Source organism: Tachysurus vachellii, chromosome 15, assembly GCF_030014155.1.
Source record: "Tachysurus vachellii isolate PV-2020 chromosome 15, HZAU_Pvac_v1, whole genome shotgun sequence".
Classification (NCBI taxonomy): Eukaryota; Metazoa; Chordata; class Actinopteri; order Siluriformes; family Bagridae; genus Tachysurus; species Tachysurus vachellii.
This window is the reverse complement of record NC_083474.1, coordinates 1,995,130-2,015,769: the sequence shown is the minus strand read 5'-3', so window position 1 is coordinate 2,015,769 and position 20,640 is coordinate 1,995,130. Positions and strand designations below refer to the sequence as shown.

General features: G+C 42.4%; 1 protein-coding gene across 2 annotated transcripts; it reads left to right on the top strand.

The window, feature by feature from the left end:
* Positions 1–4,578: 4,578 nt before the first annotated feature.
* mtnr1ba (melatonin receptor type 1Ba) lies at positions 4,579–19,502 on the top strand. 2 transcript variants are annotated; one of them, XM_060887786.1, is made up of 3 exons: positions 4,579–4,627; positions 4,661–4,792; positions 18,597–19,502. In XM_060887786.1, exons 1-3 carry the CDS (start codon positions 4,579–4,581, stop codon positions 19,460–19,462), a joined length of 1,047 nt encoding a protein of 348 aa, XP_060743769.1. In that variant the 3' UTR covers positions 19,463–19,502. The 2 variants fall into 2 exon arrangements, with proteins under 2 accessions (XP_060743769.1, XP_060743768.1); XM_060887785.1 differs by having other exon boundaries at positions 4,579–4,792.
* The last annotated feature ends 1,138 nt before the right edge of the window (positions 19,503–20,640 follow it).

Genomic DNA, 20,640 nt, shown 5'->3' with positions numbered 1-20,640 from the left:
TACAGCAAGTCTTCCAGGACCTGAAGCAGTAAAACAGCCCCAGACCATCACACTACCATCACCATATTGTACTGTTAGTATGATGTTCTTTTTCTGAAATGCTGTGTTACTTTTGCACCAGATGTAACGGGACACAGACCTTCCAAAAAGTTCAAATTTTGTCTTGTCAGTCCACAGAGTATTTTCCCAAAAGTCTCAGGGATCATAAAGATGTTTTCTGGCAGATCCGAGATGAGCCTTTATGTTCTTTTTGCTCAACAGCGTGTTTCATCTTGGAACTCCATGCAGACCATCTTTGCCCAGTCTCTTTCTTATGGTGGAGTCATGAACTCTGACCTTAACTGAGGCAATTGAGGCCTGCAGTTCTTTGGATGTTGTTGTGGGGTCTTTTGTGATATCTTAGATGAGTCGTTGCTGCGCTCTTGGGGTAATTTTGGTCGGCCGGGGACTCATGGGAAGGTTCACCACTGTTCCATGTTTTCACCATTTGTGTATAACGGCTCTCGCTGTGGTCCGCTGGAGTTACAAAGGGCTTTAGAAATGGCTTTATAACCTTTTCCAGACTGATAGATCTCAATTATGTTCCTGAATTTCTTTGGATCTCAGCATGATGATCTTTTGGTCACTTTGTCAGTCAGGTCTTATTTAAGTGATTTCTTGATTGCAAGCAGGTGTGGCAGTAATCAGGCCTGGGTGTGGCTAGAGAAATTAAACTCAGGTGTAATAAACCACACTTAAGTGTTAACAGTAGGGGCAAACATTTTTTCACACAGGACCATGTGTGTTTGGATTCCATTAATAATTCATTCATCTTCTACTTTAACATTTCTTTGCTTAATGTTCCCTGTGTAACTGTTACTGCAAACACTGGAAAGCAACACTCACTCACTCACTCATTCTCTACCACTTATCCGAACTACCTCAGGTCACGGGGAGCCTGTGCCTATCTCAGGCGTCATCGGGCATCAAGGCAGGATACACCCTGGACGGAGTGCCAACGCATCGCAGGGCACACACACACACACACACACACACACACACACACACACACACACACACACACACCGGACAATTTTCCAGAGATGCCAATCAACCTACCATGCATATCTTTGGACCGGGGGAGGAAACCGGAGTACCCGGAGGAAACATGCAAACTCCACACACACAAGGTGGAGGCGGGAATCGAACCCCGACCCCGGAGGTGTGAGGCGAACGTGCTAACCACTAAGCCACCGTGCCCCCCGCCATTAATAATAAAAACCTTTATTTAAAAAGTACTTGTTGTGTTTACTTGCGTTATCGTTGACTAATATTTAAATTTGATGGTGATCTGAAACATTAAAATGTGAAAACGTGCAAACACTTTTCCACACTACTGTAGCTGTGCTCCCCAGAGCACGCAAACGCATGTACCTTGACCCACCAGCCGACAGTCACTTCCACTAGCGCTTGCCTGGCTCAATTGTTAAAGCTGGAAGCCTAGTTAAAACACGTTGCACCAACTGGTGCTAATACTTATCCACTCTCAGGTAAACAGACCTGGGAGGCACCAGATCATCGCCTCCTTTCTCCTTTCTGTAATAAACTGGTCATTTTGAGGCAGCAGGGTATCTGTAAGCACCCTTGTATGCCAGCACTAAATGCAAATATTCATGTAAGTGAATTGGACATGCTGGAAATTAGTTCATCGGATGTCTGGCAGAGTCAAAAGCACTTGCTTGTTTGCAGTCTTTAGCCTTCTAATCGGTCCGTGGTGTAGCCTCACATCTCCAGCGTCTAAGCTTAGGGTTCATCTGTGAGATTCAGACATTCTCCCTGACCAGAAGACCAGGTTTCCTCAAGGGTTCTCTGGTTTCCTCCAACCTCCCCAAACCTTTCTAGCAGGTGGATTGGCTAGACTCTAAATTTCCCACTAGGTGTTAATAAGTATGAATTTGTGCGATTCAGCGTGTGGACCATCATCACATCCAGTGTTCCCAGGATAGACCTCCTGGAGCCACTGTCACCTTGACCAGGATTAAATGATTACCTCGTTCTTTGTTCTGTTAGTGAAGATCAATTTCAGCATTCTTCAATACCATAAACTGCACAAATATGTCGTGTGGTAACACAACAAAACAACGCCCTTGCCTTTTCTCTCTTTTTCTCCTCCACCCTTTTTCTCTCTCGCACTCTCTCTCTTTCTCTCTCTCTCTCTTTCGCTCTCTCTCTACTCATCTCTGGGGGTTTTCGACAATCTGACATCAAAGAACAGACAGAGAGAAAGAGCGAGAAACCTCGCACTGCCACAGAATCCAGACATGCGCTTATATAACACAGTCCACTAACGAACCCGTGCGCTGGAGCACACAAACCAGAGGCCGCCCACATTCACACTCCATCCAACATCATGTTGTCATTGTTTGAGCATGTCTGATGGTTCTAAAGGGAATCAAACACCTGGATCTGAGCGGGGCGCTTTTTCGCTCGCACTGTGACTACTGTTTGTCAGAAGAGGCGTCATGGGGCGCATGTTGGCTCACTGCGATAAAGAGAAAAATATAACATTATTCTCTCTCTGCACTGTGTCTTTATTTCTCCCAAATCAATCCCACTCACGTTTGGTGTTATCTTGTGTTGTGTTCATGACAACATGGCTGCCAACCTACCTGGCTTCTCTAGCATCATTTCAAAGGTACATCAGGACCTCAATAAAAACAGTTACACTACACACTACCCTTAATAATAAAATAAATAAATAAAAGTTATGCAAACTACACATGACAGGGACATGCACCAGAAATCCCATCTTGTGCTCCATTTCCTCAGCACTAACTGGAACCGTTGAAGCTTCACCCAAAACAGATAAGACACAACGTTGTATGTCCTGTCAAAGGTTCAGCTCTGGTTCACTTCCCCTTCAAAAAAAATGTTATTTTGGGTTTTTTTATACTCAGATATGATAGAATATATCACTAGGATAAATATATCACCTGAGTACACACAAAAACACACAGATGGTGAAAATGACTGATATGAAGTATTGAAACAGGATTAAGATCACAGAGACACTCCATTAAGAATGACTTCACTTCTCATGTAAAACTAATCCAGTCTGAATATGAGTTAAGACTCGTGTCATATTTAGGCTTTATTGGTTTTCTTTAGATTTTACGCTACTGGTTTACTTACATGTTTATTAGTGAGGCAGTGTTCTCAGTGTGAAACATTAATCACACACACACACATACACACCACACAAACACACACCAAGCACACACACCACATACATGCACACACACACCCACACGCACCTACACACACACACACATGCACACACATGCACACACACACACACACACCACACAAGCACACACCACACACCACACACACACACACACATGCACACACACACCACACAAACACACACCAAGCACACACACCACACACACACACACACACACACCACACACACACACACATGCACACACACACCACACAAACACACACCAAGCACTCACACCACATACATGCACACACACCCACACGCACCTACACACACACACACACACACACATGCACACACACGCACGCACACACACACACACCACACAAGCACACACCACACACACACACACACACACACACACCACACACACACACACATGCACACACACCACACAAACACACACCAAACACACACACCACATACACACACACCACACACACGCACCTACACAAACCCACACGCACACACACATGCACACACGCACCTACACAAACCCACACAAACACACACCAAGCACACACCACATACACGCACACACAAACCCACACGACACACACACCACACACACGCACCTGCACAAACCCACAATACACACACACACACACCACACTCTCTCTCTCTCTCTCTCTCTCTCTCTCTCTCTCATTGTTCCAACTCCAGTATGTGACTTGTAATTGAGTTCTGAGTTCAAGCCACATTAATATAACAAACAGCACGAGCTGGAATCATTTTGGTAAAACAGGAATTGAACAAGTTTGCTTTTTTTTATTTTTATTAAAGTCTTTGGTGCTTGTTTAATACATCGTGGACTACAAACTCCCTCTGTGTGTGTGTGTAGCGTTTGTGTGGTGTGTGTGTGTGTTAATGTGCCATATGAGAGCTGTACATCATGCAGGCCGATATTTACCGCGCACATACAGAAGCGCGCGCGCACCTCCCTTTCCTAATAGAGGTAACAGAAGCTCTGTATGCAAATAAGAAAGGGGGCGGAGCACCGGCAGATCCACGCGCGCGCGACTCGATTCGGCACCCGCCTGTCTGTGGACGGCATCTGGACGAGCGCGCGAGGCACTTAGCAACCGGGCCGGTGGATCAACGCGAGGGCGTAAACAAGTGACTTTTCAACAAACTTCGGCTGATCAGCGCAGTGCTGGGCTGGTTTGCTTGGTGTGTGTGTGTGTGTGTGTGTGTGTGTGTGTGTGTGTGTGTGTGTGTGTGTGTGTGTGTGTGAGTGTGTGTGTGTGTGCGTGTGCGTGTGTGTGAAGGCATGGCGCAGAGAGCGCGCGTCTGAATGAACGGAGATTTCCGACATGCCCGAGGATGATGCGCTCATTAGAAACCGGACAGAAGCGGTGCAGGGTCGCGCGTGGGGCGCCGAGGTGGCAGCCGAAGGCACGCGACCGGGACCGACATGGCAAGTCGCTGTGCTCGCGAGCGTGTTGATTTTCACTAGCGTGGTGGACGTGTTGGGAAACGCGCTGGTCATCGTGTCCGTGCTCAGGAACCGAAAACTGAGGAACGCAGGTGAGTGTGTGAGCATAGAGGACAAGGCACAAGGGTGTGTGTGTGTGTGTGTGTGTGTGTGTGTGTGTGTGTGTGTGTGTGTGTGTGTGTGTGTGTGTGTGATCGTTATTTAAGTCGTCATGCGTTCAAGTCTCATTGCTTTGACCAACAACCGCGCTTCTAGTGCACAACGATTTTCATCCACGTGCCCAGGCAACAACGACTGCACACTGTTTCAGCTTGTCATGAAAATAGTAAACACGTTTTACTGATTTTACAATGAATAAAACACGAGATTATTATTATTATTATTATTATTATTATTATTCTTACTATTATTATTATTATTATTATTATTATTCTTACTATTATTATTATTATTATTACTATTATTATTGTTGTTGTTATTGTTGTTATTTTTGTTGTTATTATTATTGTTGTTATTATTATTTTTATTGTTGTTGTTGTTGTTGTTGCTGCTGCTGGGTTCTCCGGATGGCAGCATTTTATACACACAAACTTCCCGAGTGAATTTTTAATTGACAGTGTAAATAAATGAACTTGAATATCGTTGCATTATCGTATATTTTAATATGCATCTTTTTCCTGCACACGTTTTTGTGTTTAAGTAGTTAATTAATATGCAGTGCTTATTTTACGTTTGATTAAAGTTTAATCCGTCCTTTATTTAAAATTGGAGTGTGCTTCTGCTTAGACAGGAATTAAACTACAGCTGTTTTCAAATCTGTCGTTTAACGTAGCGGAAGGACGAGTGACATGAAAGAAAACACACTCGGAACAAAAGGGTACTAAACCGAACTGGTCCTTGTTCTGTAATAAGGACAAGGAGCTTTACTTATTTTATTATTTTTTTTATTTACTCTAATAATAAATTCCTGCCCATTTCTCAGGAAAGCTAGTACCTTTAGTACCGCTTTTTTTCCTCTAAGAAATCTAATCAGAGAAATTTACTTCCAATACAATCTGAAAAAGAGAGAATTTTTTTTGTGATTATAAATACAGTCAAGCATCTTGGATTAGAATACAGTACTGCAGAGTGTGTAAAATATAGTGGAAATAAATTTAGCATGCAGCTGAATTACAGGTAGGATCAGGTTGAGATTTGAGTAAAATTATGAGTCGTGATAATGCAGTGTGTGTAAAATTTATGCATGGATATTTCTTTTATATTCAGAATATATATTCTTTTACTGCTAGAATAATAATGAAGACATTCACGTGATGGAATATTAAATATGCGATTGTTATTTATTGCAAGAAGTTGTAATCAGCTTCACATCAACGCTCTTCAGCTGCATATTCTGCACTGTACAAGTTTTAAGAAGCATAAATATTAGGTATATAGTTGTCTTTACAGGGGTCACGGTGGCTTAGTGGCTTAGTGGTTAGCACGTTCGCCTCACACATCCAGGGTTGGAGGTTCGATTCCCGCCTCCGCCTTGTGTGTGTGGAGTTTGCATGTTCTCCCCGTGCCTCGGGGGTTTCCTCCGGGTACTCCGGTTTCCTCCCCCGGTCCAAAGACATGCATGGTAGGTTGATTGGCATCTCTGGAAAATTGTCCGTAGTGTTTGAGTGCGTGAGTGTATGGGAGTGTGTGTGTGTGTGTGTGTGTGTGCACCCTGCGATGGGTTGGAACTCCGTCCAGGGTGTATCCTGCCTTGATGCCCGATGATGCCTGAGATAGGCACAGGCTCCCTGTGACCCGAGGTAGTTCGGATAAGCGGTAGAAAATGATTGATTGATTGAGTTGTCTTTACATGCGTTTTAAGTAGTTTAAAGGATAATGTGAAAAGTGTGTGTGTGTGTGAGAGAGAGAGAGAGCGCGAGAGATAAGAATGATATTAACTTAATAAATAAAAATCATAATTAATTGTAAAAATACACAATAACACACACACTATAGTAGACAAGAGAAGCAGCACAGTTCACAATTAATTGTAACTGCGCTGGGAAAGGCAAGCTTTTACGTAAGCTTTTTCTTCTTCTTTTTCCTTTTTTTTTTTATTAATCAGTCTCTCCAGGATTCTATGGAAATCTACTTGAATCGGTGAAATCGCAAGCTCAGGATTCTTTTAAATTTTTCTCAGTGAAAACAAATGTGTAATGACACTGTGTGAGAGCTGTGTTCACGTCAGACACGTGCGAAGGGAAGACACGGCTTCGGCCCGGATGTCACAGGACACGTTTCGGTAAACAAATCCCTGTCTCCTCCGAATACCGCAGAGTTTGTTTTCTGAGTTTGGGTTCATTTCTGTGATGAGGAATAAGCAGCATTAGAATTGGGGCAATTCTCTAGAATATCTTTTCACTGGGACTGACAGGACTAACCCCTAACCTGTTCCTTCATCAGTGCACAAAAACAAAATCCATCAAAGCATAGATGTTGGTGTGGAAGAACTTGTGACCTTCACAGAGCCGTGACCTCAACCCTGCTGGAGATGAATCGGAACGCATCCTTCCCGTCCTACATCTTCAAGATTTCCTAGAAGAGCAGAGACTGGTATAGCAACAAAGTGGGGACCAACTCCATGTGGTTTTGTGGTTATATGGTTTCCAACTAATAATTTTGGAAGAACATGACATGTATAACAAGCTACAAGGTTGTCCAGTGTATATGAAGTTGTGTGTGAAGGACCTAAAACCCAGTCTGGGCTGTAGTCAGAAATCCATCAGCAGTTGATGCTACTCTACCTTGGATGAAGTGTAAGAAGAATCTAAAGCCCTATTCGGACGGGATTAGTTTTACGTGGGGACGTGGAGTAATGCAATTTTACCTCAGGACGTCTGTAATATTAATTGGCCAATTCGCACGGGACAAGACATCTCAGTAAAACTAACAGAAGTGGGAGGGGTAACTCGCTTTACGCACCACAGTAACCTCCTTGTCGTCATGTGCGTATGACGTTGCTTCCTGTTATCACGTGCGCAAAAACAGACAACATGGCGCCTCCATGCTTGCAAAACGCGCCAAAAACTACTTTTAAACAGGAAATGATGGAATTTTACCGTACATATTTACAGCGGGTCTATTCGGACGGGATTAGTATTACCTGAGGTCATTTTTCCGGACCTTTTTACAGAAGGTAAAAGTTGCCGTAATCTTTACTGACATTGTCCGTAATGATTACCGAGATGGCACATTCGGACGGGACTAAATTCACAGAGAAGCTCTGGTAATAATTACTTTACCCCCACGTCCCCACGTAAAACTAATCCCGTCCGAATAGGGCTTAAGAGTGATCAGACCTTTAAAACCTGATACAGTCCCAATCTACCATTCAGAGCACATACTGCTCCTTTATGTAGACATTCTCAAGGTTAATTGTGTTGGAACGCAACAAAACACAGCAATTACTGACTGGCTTTATAAACCCTTTAAGGATGAACAGTCTGATGAACTGGCACCTGACTAGCCTTGTCCTGACCGCTCTACCAGCACATGTGGTCTTCTTTACGTACTCCTTACAACCTGCCTGACTCACTGGTAGCCCTGAGGTACAATTATATCAGGAATGGTTTCAAAGACTGTGTCTGATGTCTGAACTGGTCTGGATTTAAAGTGTTTAGAGTTCTCCACAGTGAATACTATTCCATCCTGTCTGGCCTTCATCTCCCTTTTCTCCTTCATCTTCTCCTAATTCTACCTATTCTTCCTCCTTCTTTTGCCTCTGGGTAGATTCATATTTCCCTCAATAGCCTTTGACTTCTTGAATGATCTAATCCCTTCAAAAAAGGGTCTGTTTTCTTCTTCCCAGAAATCTCAGGAACTGACTTCTGAAGCCTCTTGTGCCCCTTTTCCACCGAGGCAGTTTGAGTGCTGGTTCGGAGCCTAATTTAGAACCAGTTCTTTCTTTTTCGACAGCCAAAGCACATGCTAAGGCTAATTTTTTTCTGTGTTAATGATAAAATAACGTTATGTACTTTCTCGGTTACAAACTCCGTTTATACAGATTACATGGAGCTGCACGTACACGTCGGATTTGCGCCGTTTGGGTGTTAATGTAGGTTCACAAAGCCATGAGCATTAACAGTAAAGCAACATCCGCCATTGTTGATGTTGTGTTTGTGTTTGTCGCTGCTGCGCTAACGTTGCTGTGTAACGTGACACGTATACAGTGACGTCAGACTCGGCTCTGTGATGCTCTCTAACCGATGGAAAGACAAACCGGTTCTTAGAAGGTTCACCAGTGGAACCAACTTTGAATCAGCACCAGCACTAGCTCTGAACCAGCACCCGGTTCTTTTTGGTGGAAAAGGGGTATACTGTACGTGAGGAAGACGTGAGCTTCCTCAGACTGAATAAGCAGGTAGCTGATGATCTACAGGATACTGTTTGGATTCACCACTTGCTTTTTCGCTATCAACTCTCGCTACATTCTCTTACTGTATATGACCTGATATTTACTGAAGCCTCTCAGCTCAAAAAAAAAATGGCTGAAGAACCAGACTTCATCTCGTTGATGTTCTATATCTACAGTTTGTTGTCTAATGACTTGTAAGCGTTTTTGTAGTCCTCTAGCTACAGAAACGTGTGCAATTAAGCCAATACATTTATATAACACGTTAAACTTGGTTATTTGATATGTTTCAGTTTTTACTGAGGAAATTCGGGTCACGTCACTCTGAGTTGAGTCTTCAGTGTCTTTTTTTGTGTAGCGAAGTTAGCAGATGGTTAGCAGATGACTTGCAGATGGTTCAGGTTCTTATTAAGAATACATCTTTAGTGCCACATGACATTAATGATTATTGAACTTGTTCCATGTTATTCATTCATTTTCTACCGCTTATCCGAACTACCTCGGGTCACGGGGAGCCTGTGCCTATCTCAGGCGTCATCGGGCATCAAGGCAGGATACACCCTGGACGGAGTGCCAACCCATCGCAGGGCACACACACACTCTCATTCACTCACGCAATCACACACTACGGACAATTTTCCAGAGATGCCAATCAACCTACCATGCATGTCTTTGGACCGGGGGAGGAAACCGGAGTACCTGGAGGAAACCCCCGAGGCACGGGGAGAACATGCAAACTCCACACACACAAGGTGGAGGCGGGAATCGAACCCCCAATCCTGGAGGTGTGAGGCGAACGTGCTAACCACTAAGCCACCGTGTCCCCCTGTTCCATCTTAGGTTGATAGTCAGTGAGATCTCATGAAGTCATTATCGAAACTCAGTGCTCCTTCTCAGTCTTCCTTCTGATTTGTAGGGTGTTTCTTTGCTGTTGTATTTGTTACAGAAGGAATCAGGATTCAGTCCCTCAAGTATTTCACTGAGTTTTTATTCTGCTTGATGTCGCAATGGCTTTTTTTTTGGTGCATTTTTGTTTTCTTGTGGAAATCTAACTGTGGAAAGCACAAACTCCTACTAGTGAAGACAAATACAGTGTGTAATGACTTTATGTGAGAGCCGGACTCATCTCCAACACACACGTGAATGGAAGAAATCTTTGGCTTGAATGCGAGTTTGGAAATCTTCAGCCGTTTAAAAACAATTCTGAGCTCCTTTTTATTTATTTCAGCGAAATTCTGGAGGGACTAAGAATCATTTTGGGGTCTTGTCCTTGTTTCTGACTTTACTGGAATTCTTTTAGAGAAAACATCAGGAGATTTCTTTTCAGGCCGTTGAATGGACAAATTGCACCGCTTGTGATTCTGCTGCCACTTTTCCAGCAATCGTGGGCTTCGTTGGGAACCTGGTCCACCTCAGCAAGGGCTCTTTTTTTTTTACAGACTTCACTTCACAACCCGTGTGCCAGGTTATGAAAGATTTAGTGTTTTGCTCCTCAACTACACAGTGATATTTTTCTGGCTGAGCTGCGCAGTGTGTGTTTCTTCATCTCTCCTCCTGGTCAGGACCCGTCAATTTTTCAAGGACAGCGCAGTTAATCCCGAACACCACAAGGATCATAAGTTCAGATGTGTGTGAGTTTTTTTTTTTGTGTATCTGATGACCTCTACAGTAAACTAGAAGCTCTTTTCTCCAGATATCACATTTATGATGACAGGAACATAAAATGCATTTATAGCTTTGATTCTATCTAATTCAGCACTGGCTGAACATCCTAAGGCTTACTGTTGAGGGTTTGTTTGTCTTCACCTACAAATTCTGTTTCTGAATGTGAGCCTGTTAGTTTAATGGCTGCTGCGACTGATATGTGTGTGTGTGTGTGTGTGTGTGTTTCAGACTTCTGTCTCTATGTAGACAGTTTCTGTATTTTTCTCCAGCAGGCAAAATATAAGGGGGGGCATGGTGGCTTAGTGGCTTAGTGGTTAGCACGTTCGCCTCACACCTCCAGGGTCAGGGGTTCGATTCCCGCCTCCACCTTGTGTGTGTGGAGTTTGCATGTTCTCCCTGCACCTCGGGGGTTTCCTCCGGGTACTCCGGTTTCCTCCCCCGGTCCAAAGACATGCATGGTAGGTTGATTGGCATCTCTGGAAAATTGTCTGTAGTGTGTGATTGTGTGAGTGAATGAGAGTGTGTGTGTGTGTGTGTGTGTGTGTGTGTGCCCTGTGATGGGTTGGCACTCCGTCCAGGGTGTATCCTACCTTGATGCCCGATGACGCCTGAGATAGGCACAGGCTCCCCGTGACCCGAGGTAGTTCGGATAAGCGGTAGAAAATGAGTGAGAGAGTGAGAGAAAATCTAAAAGCTCTGGGATGTCCCCTTGAACTATTGAAGTATACAGTGCCATCGTGACACACAACTGACATCAATCCCCCTGAAGGATCCGGGTCACGGCACCAACGTTAGTCATAACGGGACAGCAGCGATGACTCTGCTTTATGTAGTGACAGGCTCCCCGTGACCCAAGGTAGTTCGGATAAGCGGTAGAAAATGACTGAGAGAAAATCGTTTGAGTGAATGAGAGTGTGTGTGTGCCCTGCGATTGGTTGGCACTCCGTCCAGGGTGTATCCTGCCTTGATGCCCGATGACGCCTGAGATAGGCACAGGCTCCCCGTGACCCGAGGTAGTTCGGATAATGAGTGAGTGTGTAATCCTGGGACTATAGAACCATGAAAGAAGTGTTTGTGTGTTTGCGTGTGTTAAAAGTGCCCAATCTTTCACTGCTCAGCTATAAAACATGAAAGGGGTGTGTGTGTGTGTGTGTGTGTGTGTGTGTGAGACATGTGACTATGACTGTGTGACGAATTGTGGAGTTAGTTTTAGTTAGAGCGACTGTGGCAGACGGTTAAGACGGTTAAGTGCCGTGTTTCTGACATAATCATCAATCACCGTTTTTATTGAAGGAATTATGAGCAAAAACGTGGATTATTGTTGTGATTGGATTACGGGTAAACTCAAGTGGAATTATGGGTAAATTCACCTTAAATTCAGTAATAACAAATAAAAAGTAAAAAAAGAACTGAATACTTTTTAAAAGGTGGAGCAAACTGAAAACGAACTCGTTCTGGACTTTAAGAAGAAGATTCCGTGTGATGTATAAAGCTGTAGGTTAATGCTGTGAGTTCATAACAATGACCACCAGGTGGCAGCTGAGTAAATTCCCTTCACTTCGTCTTTCATTACACTCATTATGTAGAAGACTTCTAATAAGTAACTGCTTTGTCTTCTTTCTGTTTAAAGATGGAATGGGCAAAAGTTTGTGCACCCTGATGCTCTGGTCCTGTTGGCAAAAAAAATTGGAAGCGTGAAATTATCTAGAATGTCTTGGTGTGCTGTAGTGTACAGTTTGTCTTCACAACATGACAATGCCTCTGTGCACAAAGCAGACATGGTGTTGAGGTGAAGGTTAGAGTGGGAGAACTCGACTGTCCTTAGCAGAGCCCTGACTCTGACTCAGTGAACACTGAACACCTTTGGAATGAACTGGAACTGCAGTCTCATCAACATCTCAACATCAGATTCTGATCTCACTAAAGCTCTTTGTAGCTGAAGGAAAGCAAATCCTAGAAGAAAACTCAATACTGTATGGGTGAGCAGACCTATGGGAAGGTTTGTGGAATATCCAAAAAAAAATATCAGACTCTGAATTGTACACAAATACAAATTACAGACTCCTTCAGGCCTTAAGGAAGGGTTAACATAACGTGGTATTGTGGTTAGAAGAAAGCAGCTGGTTGTGTGTGTATGTGTGTGTGTGTGTGTTGGGACTGCTGACTCTATTGTTTATAGCTCTTGCACTGTCTCTTCTAATAGCCTGGCTAAAGACTTGACAAACATAATCCGTTTTGTCTTCGGCGTCTTCTGCTAGAGTGATCCGCTACTTTAACATCTTGATTATTTTTTTCGTATCTTCCTCCAGCAGGCAAAACATAAAATAAAAAAAATAAGATAGCAAAGTATACTGTGACTTGTTCCCATGAGCTTTTGAAGGATGCAGTGTCATCCTGGTGGAATGAACTGACATTAATCCACCTGAACTGTCCGGGTCACGGCACCAGCGTTAGTCTAAATGGGGAGGCCATGATGGCGCTGCTTTGTGTATTGACTTGAGTGCATTCATAGTATAGATAATAATAATAATAATAATAATAATAATAAGTACAGTAAGGGGGGCACGGTGGCTTAGTGGTTAGCACGTTCGCCTCACACCTCCAGGGTCGGGGGTTCGATTCCCGCCTCCACCTTGTGTGTGTGGAGTTTGCATGTTCTCCCCGTGCCTCGGGGGTTTCCTCCGGGTACTCCGGTTTCCTCCCCCGGTCCAAAGACATGCATGGTAGGTTGATTGGCATCTCTGGAAAATTGTCCCTAGTGTGTGATTTGTGTGAGTGAATGAGAGAGTGTGTGTGCCCTGTGATGGGTTGGCACTCCGTCCAGGGTGTATCCTGCCTTGATGCCCGATGGCACCTGAGATAGGCACAGGCTCCCCGTGACCCGAGGTAGTTCGGATAAGCGGTAGAAGATGAATGAATGATGACTGAATGAAGGACAGTAAGATTATGATATATTAAAGAGGGTGTCTAGAAACCAGTAGGAATATTCACAGCGCAAATATCTGACTCCGTATATGTTGAACGTTATAAATAATAAATGCAAAATTAACTTTATGTTCTTTGACTCTTGCTGCTTCCTGAGCTTTCAGACACCCTGTAGATAATTTTAGGAATTAATGCATTAAATCAGATAAGAGGTTATGTGGAGTAAAAGCTGACAGAAATTCTGTCGACTTTCTGATACAACTGAGCGTAATGTTGGTTATTATGGAGAAAATGGGGAAATTCTAATGGGAAGATAAGTGGGAGATTGTTATAACCTGAAATTGTGGATAAAATTGAGAGGAACTATATTATAGGTACAGTTGGGTGTGATTATGGGAACAATTAGGTGGGATTTTGGGTACAATTTTCTAGCATTATGGTTTGAAATTAAATCTAGGTGGAGTTTTGAGGACAATTAGGAGAAATAATTGGTAAAGTTGTTCAACATTATGAGTAGAATTATCTTGCTAGTGGAAATATATAACTAGAAGTACATTTGCATGGAATTATGGGTAAAATAATGAATGCCGTCAGGTTGATTTATCACTAAAATTTGTTGAGCAGTTCCAGACGGTTTAAAAAGGACCCGATGTTCAGTTTCATCGATATGGACTTCTTTTAATATTACAGAGAATTACAGAGACACCTGGATGGAATCATGGGTAATTGTGCACCTGATATTAAACCGCTAGAGTCTGTATATAGAAGGAGAAGCAGAGCGCTGTCGTCTTCTTGCGTTTGTTATGTACAGGATTATGGGGGGGAAATGGAGTGGGATTGTGACTAAAATCAGGTCATTTATGCTTTGATGTTTAAGAAGGTCAGACAGACAGAGAGAGTGAGAGAGAGAGAGAGAGAGAGAGAGAGAGAGAGAGAGAGGAACAATCCTGATGATAGTCTCAACAGTAAAGCGTAAGGATTTAATATTACAAGGCAAGAGATAGAGAGAGAGAGAGAGACAGAGAGAGAGAGACACACACACACAGAGAGAGAGAGAGAGAGAGAGAGAGAGAGAGAGAGAGACGCACAATCCTGAGGATAGTCTCGACAATAAAGCGTAAGGATTTAATATTACAAGGCAAGAGATAGAGAGAGAGAGAGAGAGAGAGAGAGAGAGAGAGAGAGAGAGGGAGACATTTACCTTTGATTTACATTTTTATTCATTTGATCCTCTTACAGCTGCTGCACTCATCCATCATATTTCTCTTCATTTGTGTAAGGAAAAGAGAGAGGATGATGTGTGTGTGTGTGTGTGTGTGTGTGGTATTTCATCTCAAATCTGACGACAGGACTGTGTGCACTCTGACTCATCATTCTCGTCCATCATACTTACTTCTCGTTTTGTACACATGAATGATACTTATTTTGTGTGTGTGTGTGTGTGTGTGTGTGTGTGTGTGTGTGTGTGTTGGGGTTTTTTTTCCCCTACAAGGTGACTTTCAGTATTTTGTTAATGCAACGGGATGAGTTTGCAAACGTTACAGATTATTGAGCACACTGCACATGCTCAATTGTGTGTGTGAGTGTGTTGTGTGTGCGTGTGTGTGTGTGTTTGGGATTCATGTTTCATGACAATAACCCAAGTTTTATGAATACAATAAAGGAAAAAGAACACGTCTACCTGATTTTGTTTGCGTTTGCGTTTCATAAACACTACTGTGTGTATTAAAAATCTCAAATTTAAGTACAAAATACGAACAAAATGTCGTTTTATTTTAATCTTATAAATATGAACAAAAGATTTTCATTACTTATAAATGAATGAAATGAAATGACTTATAAAATGAATTAAAAAAAAACTGATTGAAGGGAAAAACATATTTGGCAGCCACAAATGATCATCATTACTCTTGTGTTGTTGTTAATTCGCTTCTTGCATCATTGTGGTTCAAATTCTTTACCTGTTCGTTCCTCTTAGCTTCAATCCCCCAAGCTGACGTTTACAGCATTTGGCAGATTTTCGTCTTATTGCTTTCACAAATGAACGGTTGAGAGTTAAGGGCTCAAGGCTCTTGCTCAGGGACCTAGGGGTTAGCAGTTGTGGGATTTGAACACAAAACCTTTTGATTTGTAGCTTTTCGTGCATATTTCACTTTTTAATGCACTTTTTCCTCTCTTAAATCTTTCATGTTATGTCCTTTGTTATGATTAGCAGTTTTCTAACACAATGCTCCCACCACCATGCTTCACTCTCGGTTAGGTGAGGATCGTCTGAACAACTTTTCTTGTTTACAAACATGACAAGCTGAATTATTTGTGAAGGTATTATTTTGTTTTGTCTGACCGTCCCAAAACTGTTCTGATTGGTCGTAATGCTTTTATAAATGCGCATCTCTGTTTGATCAAAGCAGTTAATTAACATTTCTTTGCTTAATGTTCCCGGTGTAACTGTTACTGCAAACATTTGAAAGCAACACTCACTCACTCACTCACTCATTTTCTACCGCTTATCCGAACTACCTCAGGTCACAGGGAGCCTGTGCCTATCTCAGGCGTCATCGGGCATCAAGGCAGGATACACTCTGGACGGAGTGCCAACCCATCACAGGGCACACACACACACTCATTCACTCACAAACTAGGGACAATTTTCCAGAGATGCCAATCACCCTACCATGCATGTCTTTGGACCAGGGGAGGAAACCGGAGTACCCGGAGGAAACCCCCGAGGCAGGGGGAGAACATGCAAACTCCACACACACAAGGTGGAGGTGGGACTCGAACCCCCAACCCTGGAGGTGTGAGGCGAACGTCCTAACCACTAAGCCATCGTGCCCCCCTGAAAGCAACATTAAAAAGCAAAATAATAATCAAACTCTATCTTAATATATATAAAAATAAATGCATTTTAAAACAGTAACTAAATTGTAATCAATGAAACAAAGTCAGTTTTTGGTGTAATGACCTTACAAAACAAAATTATTCAAAGGTTGCATTTTTTTAATTGAAATTAGCAGCTAATATTCTGCATTCCTTCTGGAGACTTGATTTGTCACACTTGCTTCTTCACATTTGTTTTTCTGTAATGTTGTTTTTTAAAATTTTTTATGGAAGCCTAATGTTTGGAAATTTAGAACGGCATTAAGTCAGAAAATTAAAATCTATAACAAAGTCTGGACAAAAAAAATCATATGTATGTGTTGATGTGTTGATGTGTATGAGATGTTTTCCCTCAGTCAGCGCTTGATCGAATTTCACTGACATTGTAGCGTCATCAGAATCACTGACCTCTCTGAGCTGCCCGAATATTTCATCCAAAGATGAAATGTTGAGGGTCACGAACCTGCAGAGAGTTTGTGTTCCTTTCTGAAAACAATTGCAAAAAGGAACAATTGATGGAATCCTGGAGAATCCAGCTTTAGATCTCGAATTTTTTTAGCATCGTGGTGTGTGGGATACGAAAGGGGTCAAAAGGTTACAGGTAATAATAGAGCGATAAAGAATTCCCAGACAGCTCTAATGTTCATGTTGTGCTGTAATGGCACTGATAATGTGATCCCAAAAAGTTACCAAAGGATTGTTTAATTAGATTATCTGTGTTCTGATAAAACTTTGTTTTTACTCCGCTAGCTAAATGACACTAGCTAATTAGAGCAAAGGAAATTGAGTGTGTAAATCTCAGAGGAAATCACTTAAGCTTCATCGTTCTTGCTGCCAAATCCGTGTGTGTTCCTGTTGATGAATCGGCTCTTCCTACACGGTTCTGTTTTTTTTTTTTTTTAATCCCGAAAAAAGTGTGTGTTAGAAACAGTCATGGAATGTGTCTGTGTGAATTCATTAGCAGAGCAAGAAAGCATCCCTTTGTCTCAGGTCATTAATGATTTAATTAGGAATTAAGGTTTAATTACAACGTGTGTGTGTGTGTGTGTAGGGATTTGTGTGTGTGTGTTTAGGAATATGTGTGTAGGGGTGTTTGAGTTTATTTCCCTCATATTGAATTTTGTGTTGAACTCTGTCTGAACATATCAGTGTTGTTTACACACACACACACACACACACACACACACACCTTGGGTTATAGATCTACACCGTTGCTCGATCACACAGACATTTAATCATTGCTCTCATAGTAAATACTATTCCGAGCAACTGCAAGAGGCTTGTGTTGTATCCTTAATCAGCGTTTATTAAAGAAGTAGATTATCACAGTGAGAATAAATCATTCATTTCATGCTTCTTTCAAAAATATTTAAAATCACAAATCAATAAAAAATCTAATTCATTTTCACACTGATGGAAACATTTGTTCATTCATTCATCTTCTACCGCTTATCCGCACGACCTCGGGTCACGGGGAGCCTGTGCCTATCTCGTCATCGGGCATCAAGGCAGGATACACCCTGGACGGAGTGCCAACCCATCACAGGGCACACACACACACACTCTCATTCACTCACACAATCACACACTACGGACAATTTTCCAGAGATGCCAATCAACCTACCATGCATGTCTTTGGACCGGGGGAGGAAACCGGAGTACCGGGGAGAACATGCAAACTCCACACACACAAGGCGGAGGCAGGAATCGAACCCCCAACCCTGGAGGTGTGAGGCGAACGTGCTAACCACTAAGCCACCGTGCCCCCTTGATGGAAACATGTCATATATAAAATACTTATAAAGTAGTTTGGCTATTAAACTACTAAACCCAGTAATATGTTCATATTCCACTCTAAGCAGTTATTTTAGTTAATGTTTATGTTACTGATGCAGAGTTAGTCATATTTCATGCTATATATCTGGTGTAATATGAGATCGCTAGAAAATTAGCTAACATTTAGAAAAACCATTGCGGTGTTGGTACCAGTTTGTGTTTGTTAGATTCAACGCTGTAAATCTTTGTGTGTGTTACAGGTAATGCGTTCGTGGTGAGCCTGGCACTGGCAGATCTTTTGGTGGTGTGTTACCCGTACCCGCTGGTCCTTCATGCTCTGCTGCACTCTGGCTGGCTGCCTGGTGAGACAGAGTGTAAAATTAGTGGCTTTATTATGGGTGCCAGCGTCATCGGCTCTGTCTTCAACATCACAGCTATCGCCCTCAACCGCTACTGCTTTATCTGCCATGCCCGCACTTATATCAAAGTGTACAGCAGCCGTGGAACGCTAGCTCTAATCACACTGGTGTGGGCTCTAACAGGCTTTGCAATACTGCCCAATCTCGCACTGGGGTCGCTGACCTACGATCCTCGTGTGTATTCTTGCACTTTTAGCCAAACTGCAAGCGCCGGTTACACGTTTGCTGTAGTTTCTGTTCACTTCCTGTTTCCCATTGGTATTGTAACATTCTGCTATGCACGAATTTGGATTCTTGTGCTGAACGTGAGGCGCCGAGTGGCTAGCGACACGAGGCCCCGGCTTCGGCCAAGTGAGGTCCGCCATTTCCTTACCATGTTCGTCGTTTTTGTGCTGTTCGCCATCTGCTGGGCACCACTCAATCTGATTGGCCTAGCTGTCGCCGTGGACCCACCCAGAGTGGCACCGCTGGTTCCTGATTGGCTCTTTGTCGTGAGTTATTTTATGGCATATTTCAACTCGTGCCTCAACGCCATTGTATACGGGCTGCTCAATCAGAACTTTCGGCGCGAGTACCGCTGCATCCTGATGTCAATCTGCAAGCCCCGCCTCTTTCTGCAGGAAACGTCAAGGGGTGGAACAGAACGAAGTAACAAGCAATCGCAGGTTAACAACAACAACGAGCAAGCAAAAGGAGAGACTACTTAACGATTCAGGAATATCAGTACAAATCCATACAAGTTCCAGTACACAAACCTAGCTAAAGCAAATCAGCAATGCTGAGTCAATTTCTAAATAAACTAGCCTCAGTGAAAGAAGAAGCTGCAATGAAAAAATTAACAATGATTAGCTTCAAACTTTCTTATGCTAATGTTTTGCAAATGATTCTTTTCACTGCTAAATAAATATTACACACCAAGCCAAAACCAAAAGTTCAGAACAGACAGAATTGAACTCACGCAAAGTGTTTCAACATTACAATACACTAGTGCATTAAAAAAAAACTTTACTAATTTAAGTAGCTCAACTGATTGAGATTTTATCTAAATTTTAGCTAAGAGAATTGAACTTGCAATTGAACTTGAAAAACTCTCATTTAAAGACATCAGGATTTGTTGAGCTTTTATTAAAGTATAAGAGATAAATCACCAATAATAATTGCACCCCTGGGGCACTGTTTTAGTCCTTCAGCAACATTTTAAAGATATTTACCCCCAGGCATACAGTCATGTTATATGTCTACTGCAGCATTAGCACTTTGGCTAGCAAAGCCTCCCAGATAAAGGCTAGACAGTAGTCTGTTTGGCTGTGGTTTGTGTCTAAACAAAATAACTAACAAAAGAGCATCATCAGTGCTACACTAACAAGGAACAATATTAGCTAAAGCACATTAGCATTCATTCCACCGATCAAAGTTCTAGGCAGTTTAACTCCAATCCATTAACTTTACAAATTGAAAATATCCTTTAATCCAACAAACCTATTTAAAATAACTTCATATCAGGTTTATAGCTGCAAAGTTCTGCTTAACAGTAACTCATTGCTTTCGTCAAATGGAAAATGAGAGAAAAGGTCAAACTTTGCAGTAACTACCAAAAAAAAAAAAAAACACAAACAAAAACGTCTCAACCAAAAGCAATTAGCCATTCTGAAAGTTAGCAGCACTGTCCACTAACAGGACATATAAAATGCTTTGTTAGCATCGCACAATCAATTTAATTGATCTGATTTTGGCTTATGAGTCTTTCACTTCCAGGCACATTTTAAAGTGAAAGACCGGTTGTTGTTTTTCGAGGAAAAGAAAAAGGAATGTGAGCCAACTGTAGAGTTTTTATTCCCCAACTCTACATTACAGATGTCATTTTTCTACAGCAGCTGCACTTTAC

Coding starts and splice junctions, on each gene's coding strand:
- mtnr1ba (XM_060887785.1), top strand. CDS start 4,579: ATGCCCGAGGATGATGCGCTCATTAGAAACCGGACAGAAGCGGTGCAG. Junction 4,793..18,596: donor CCGAAAACTGAGGAACGCAG/GTGAGTGTGTGA, acceptor TGTGTGTTACAG/GTAATGCGTTCGTGGTGAGC.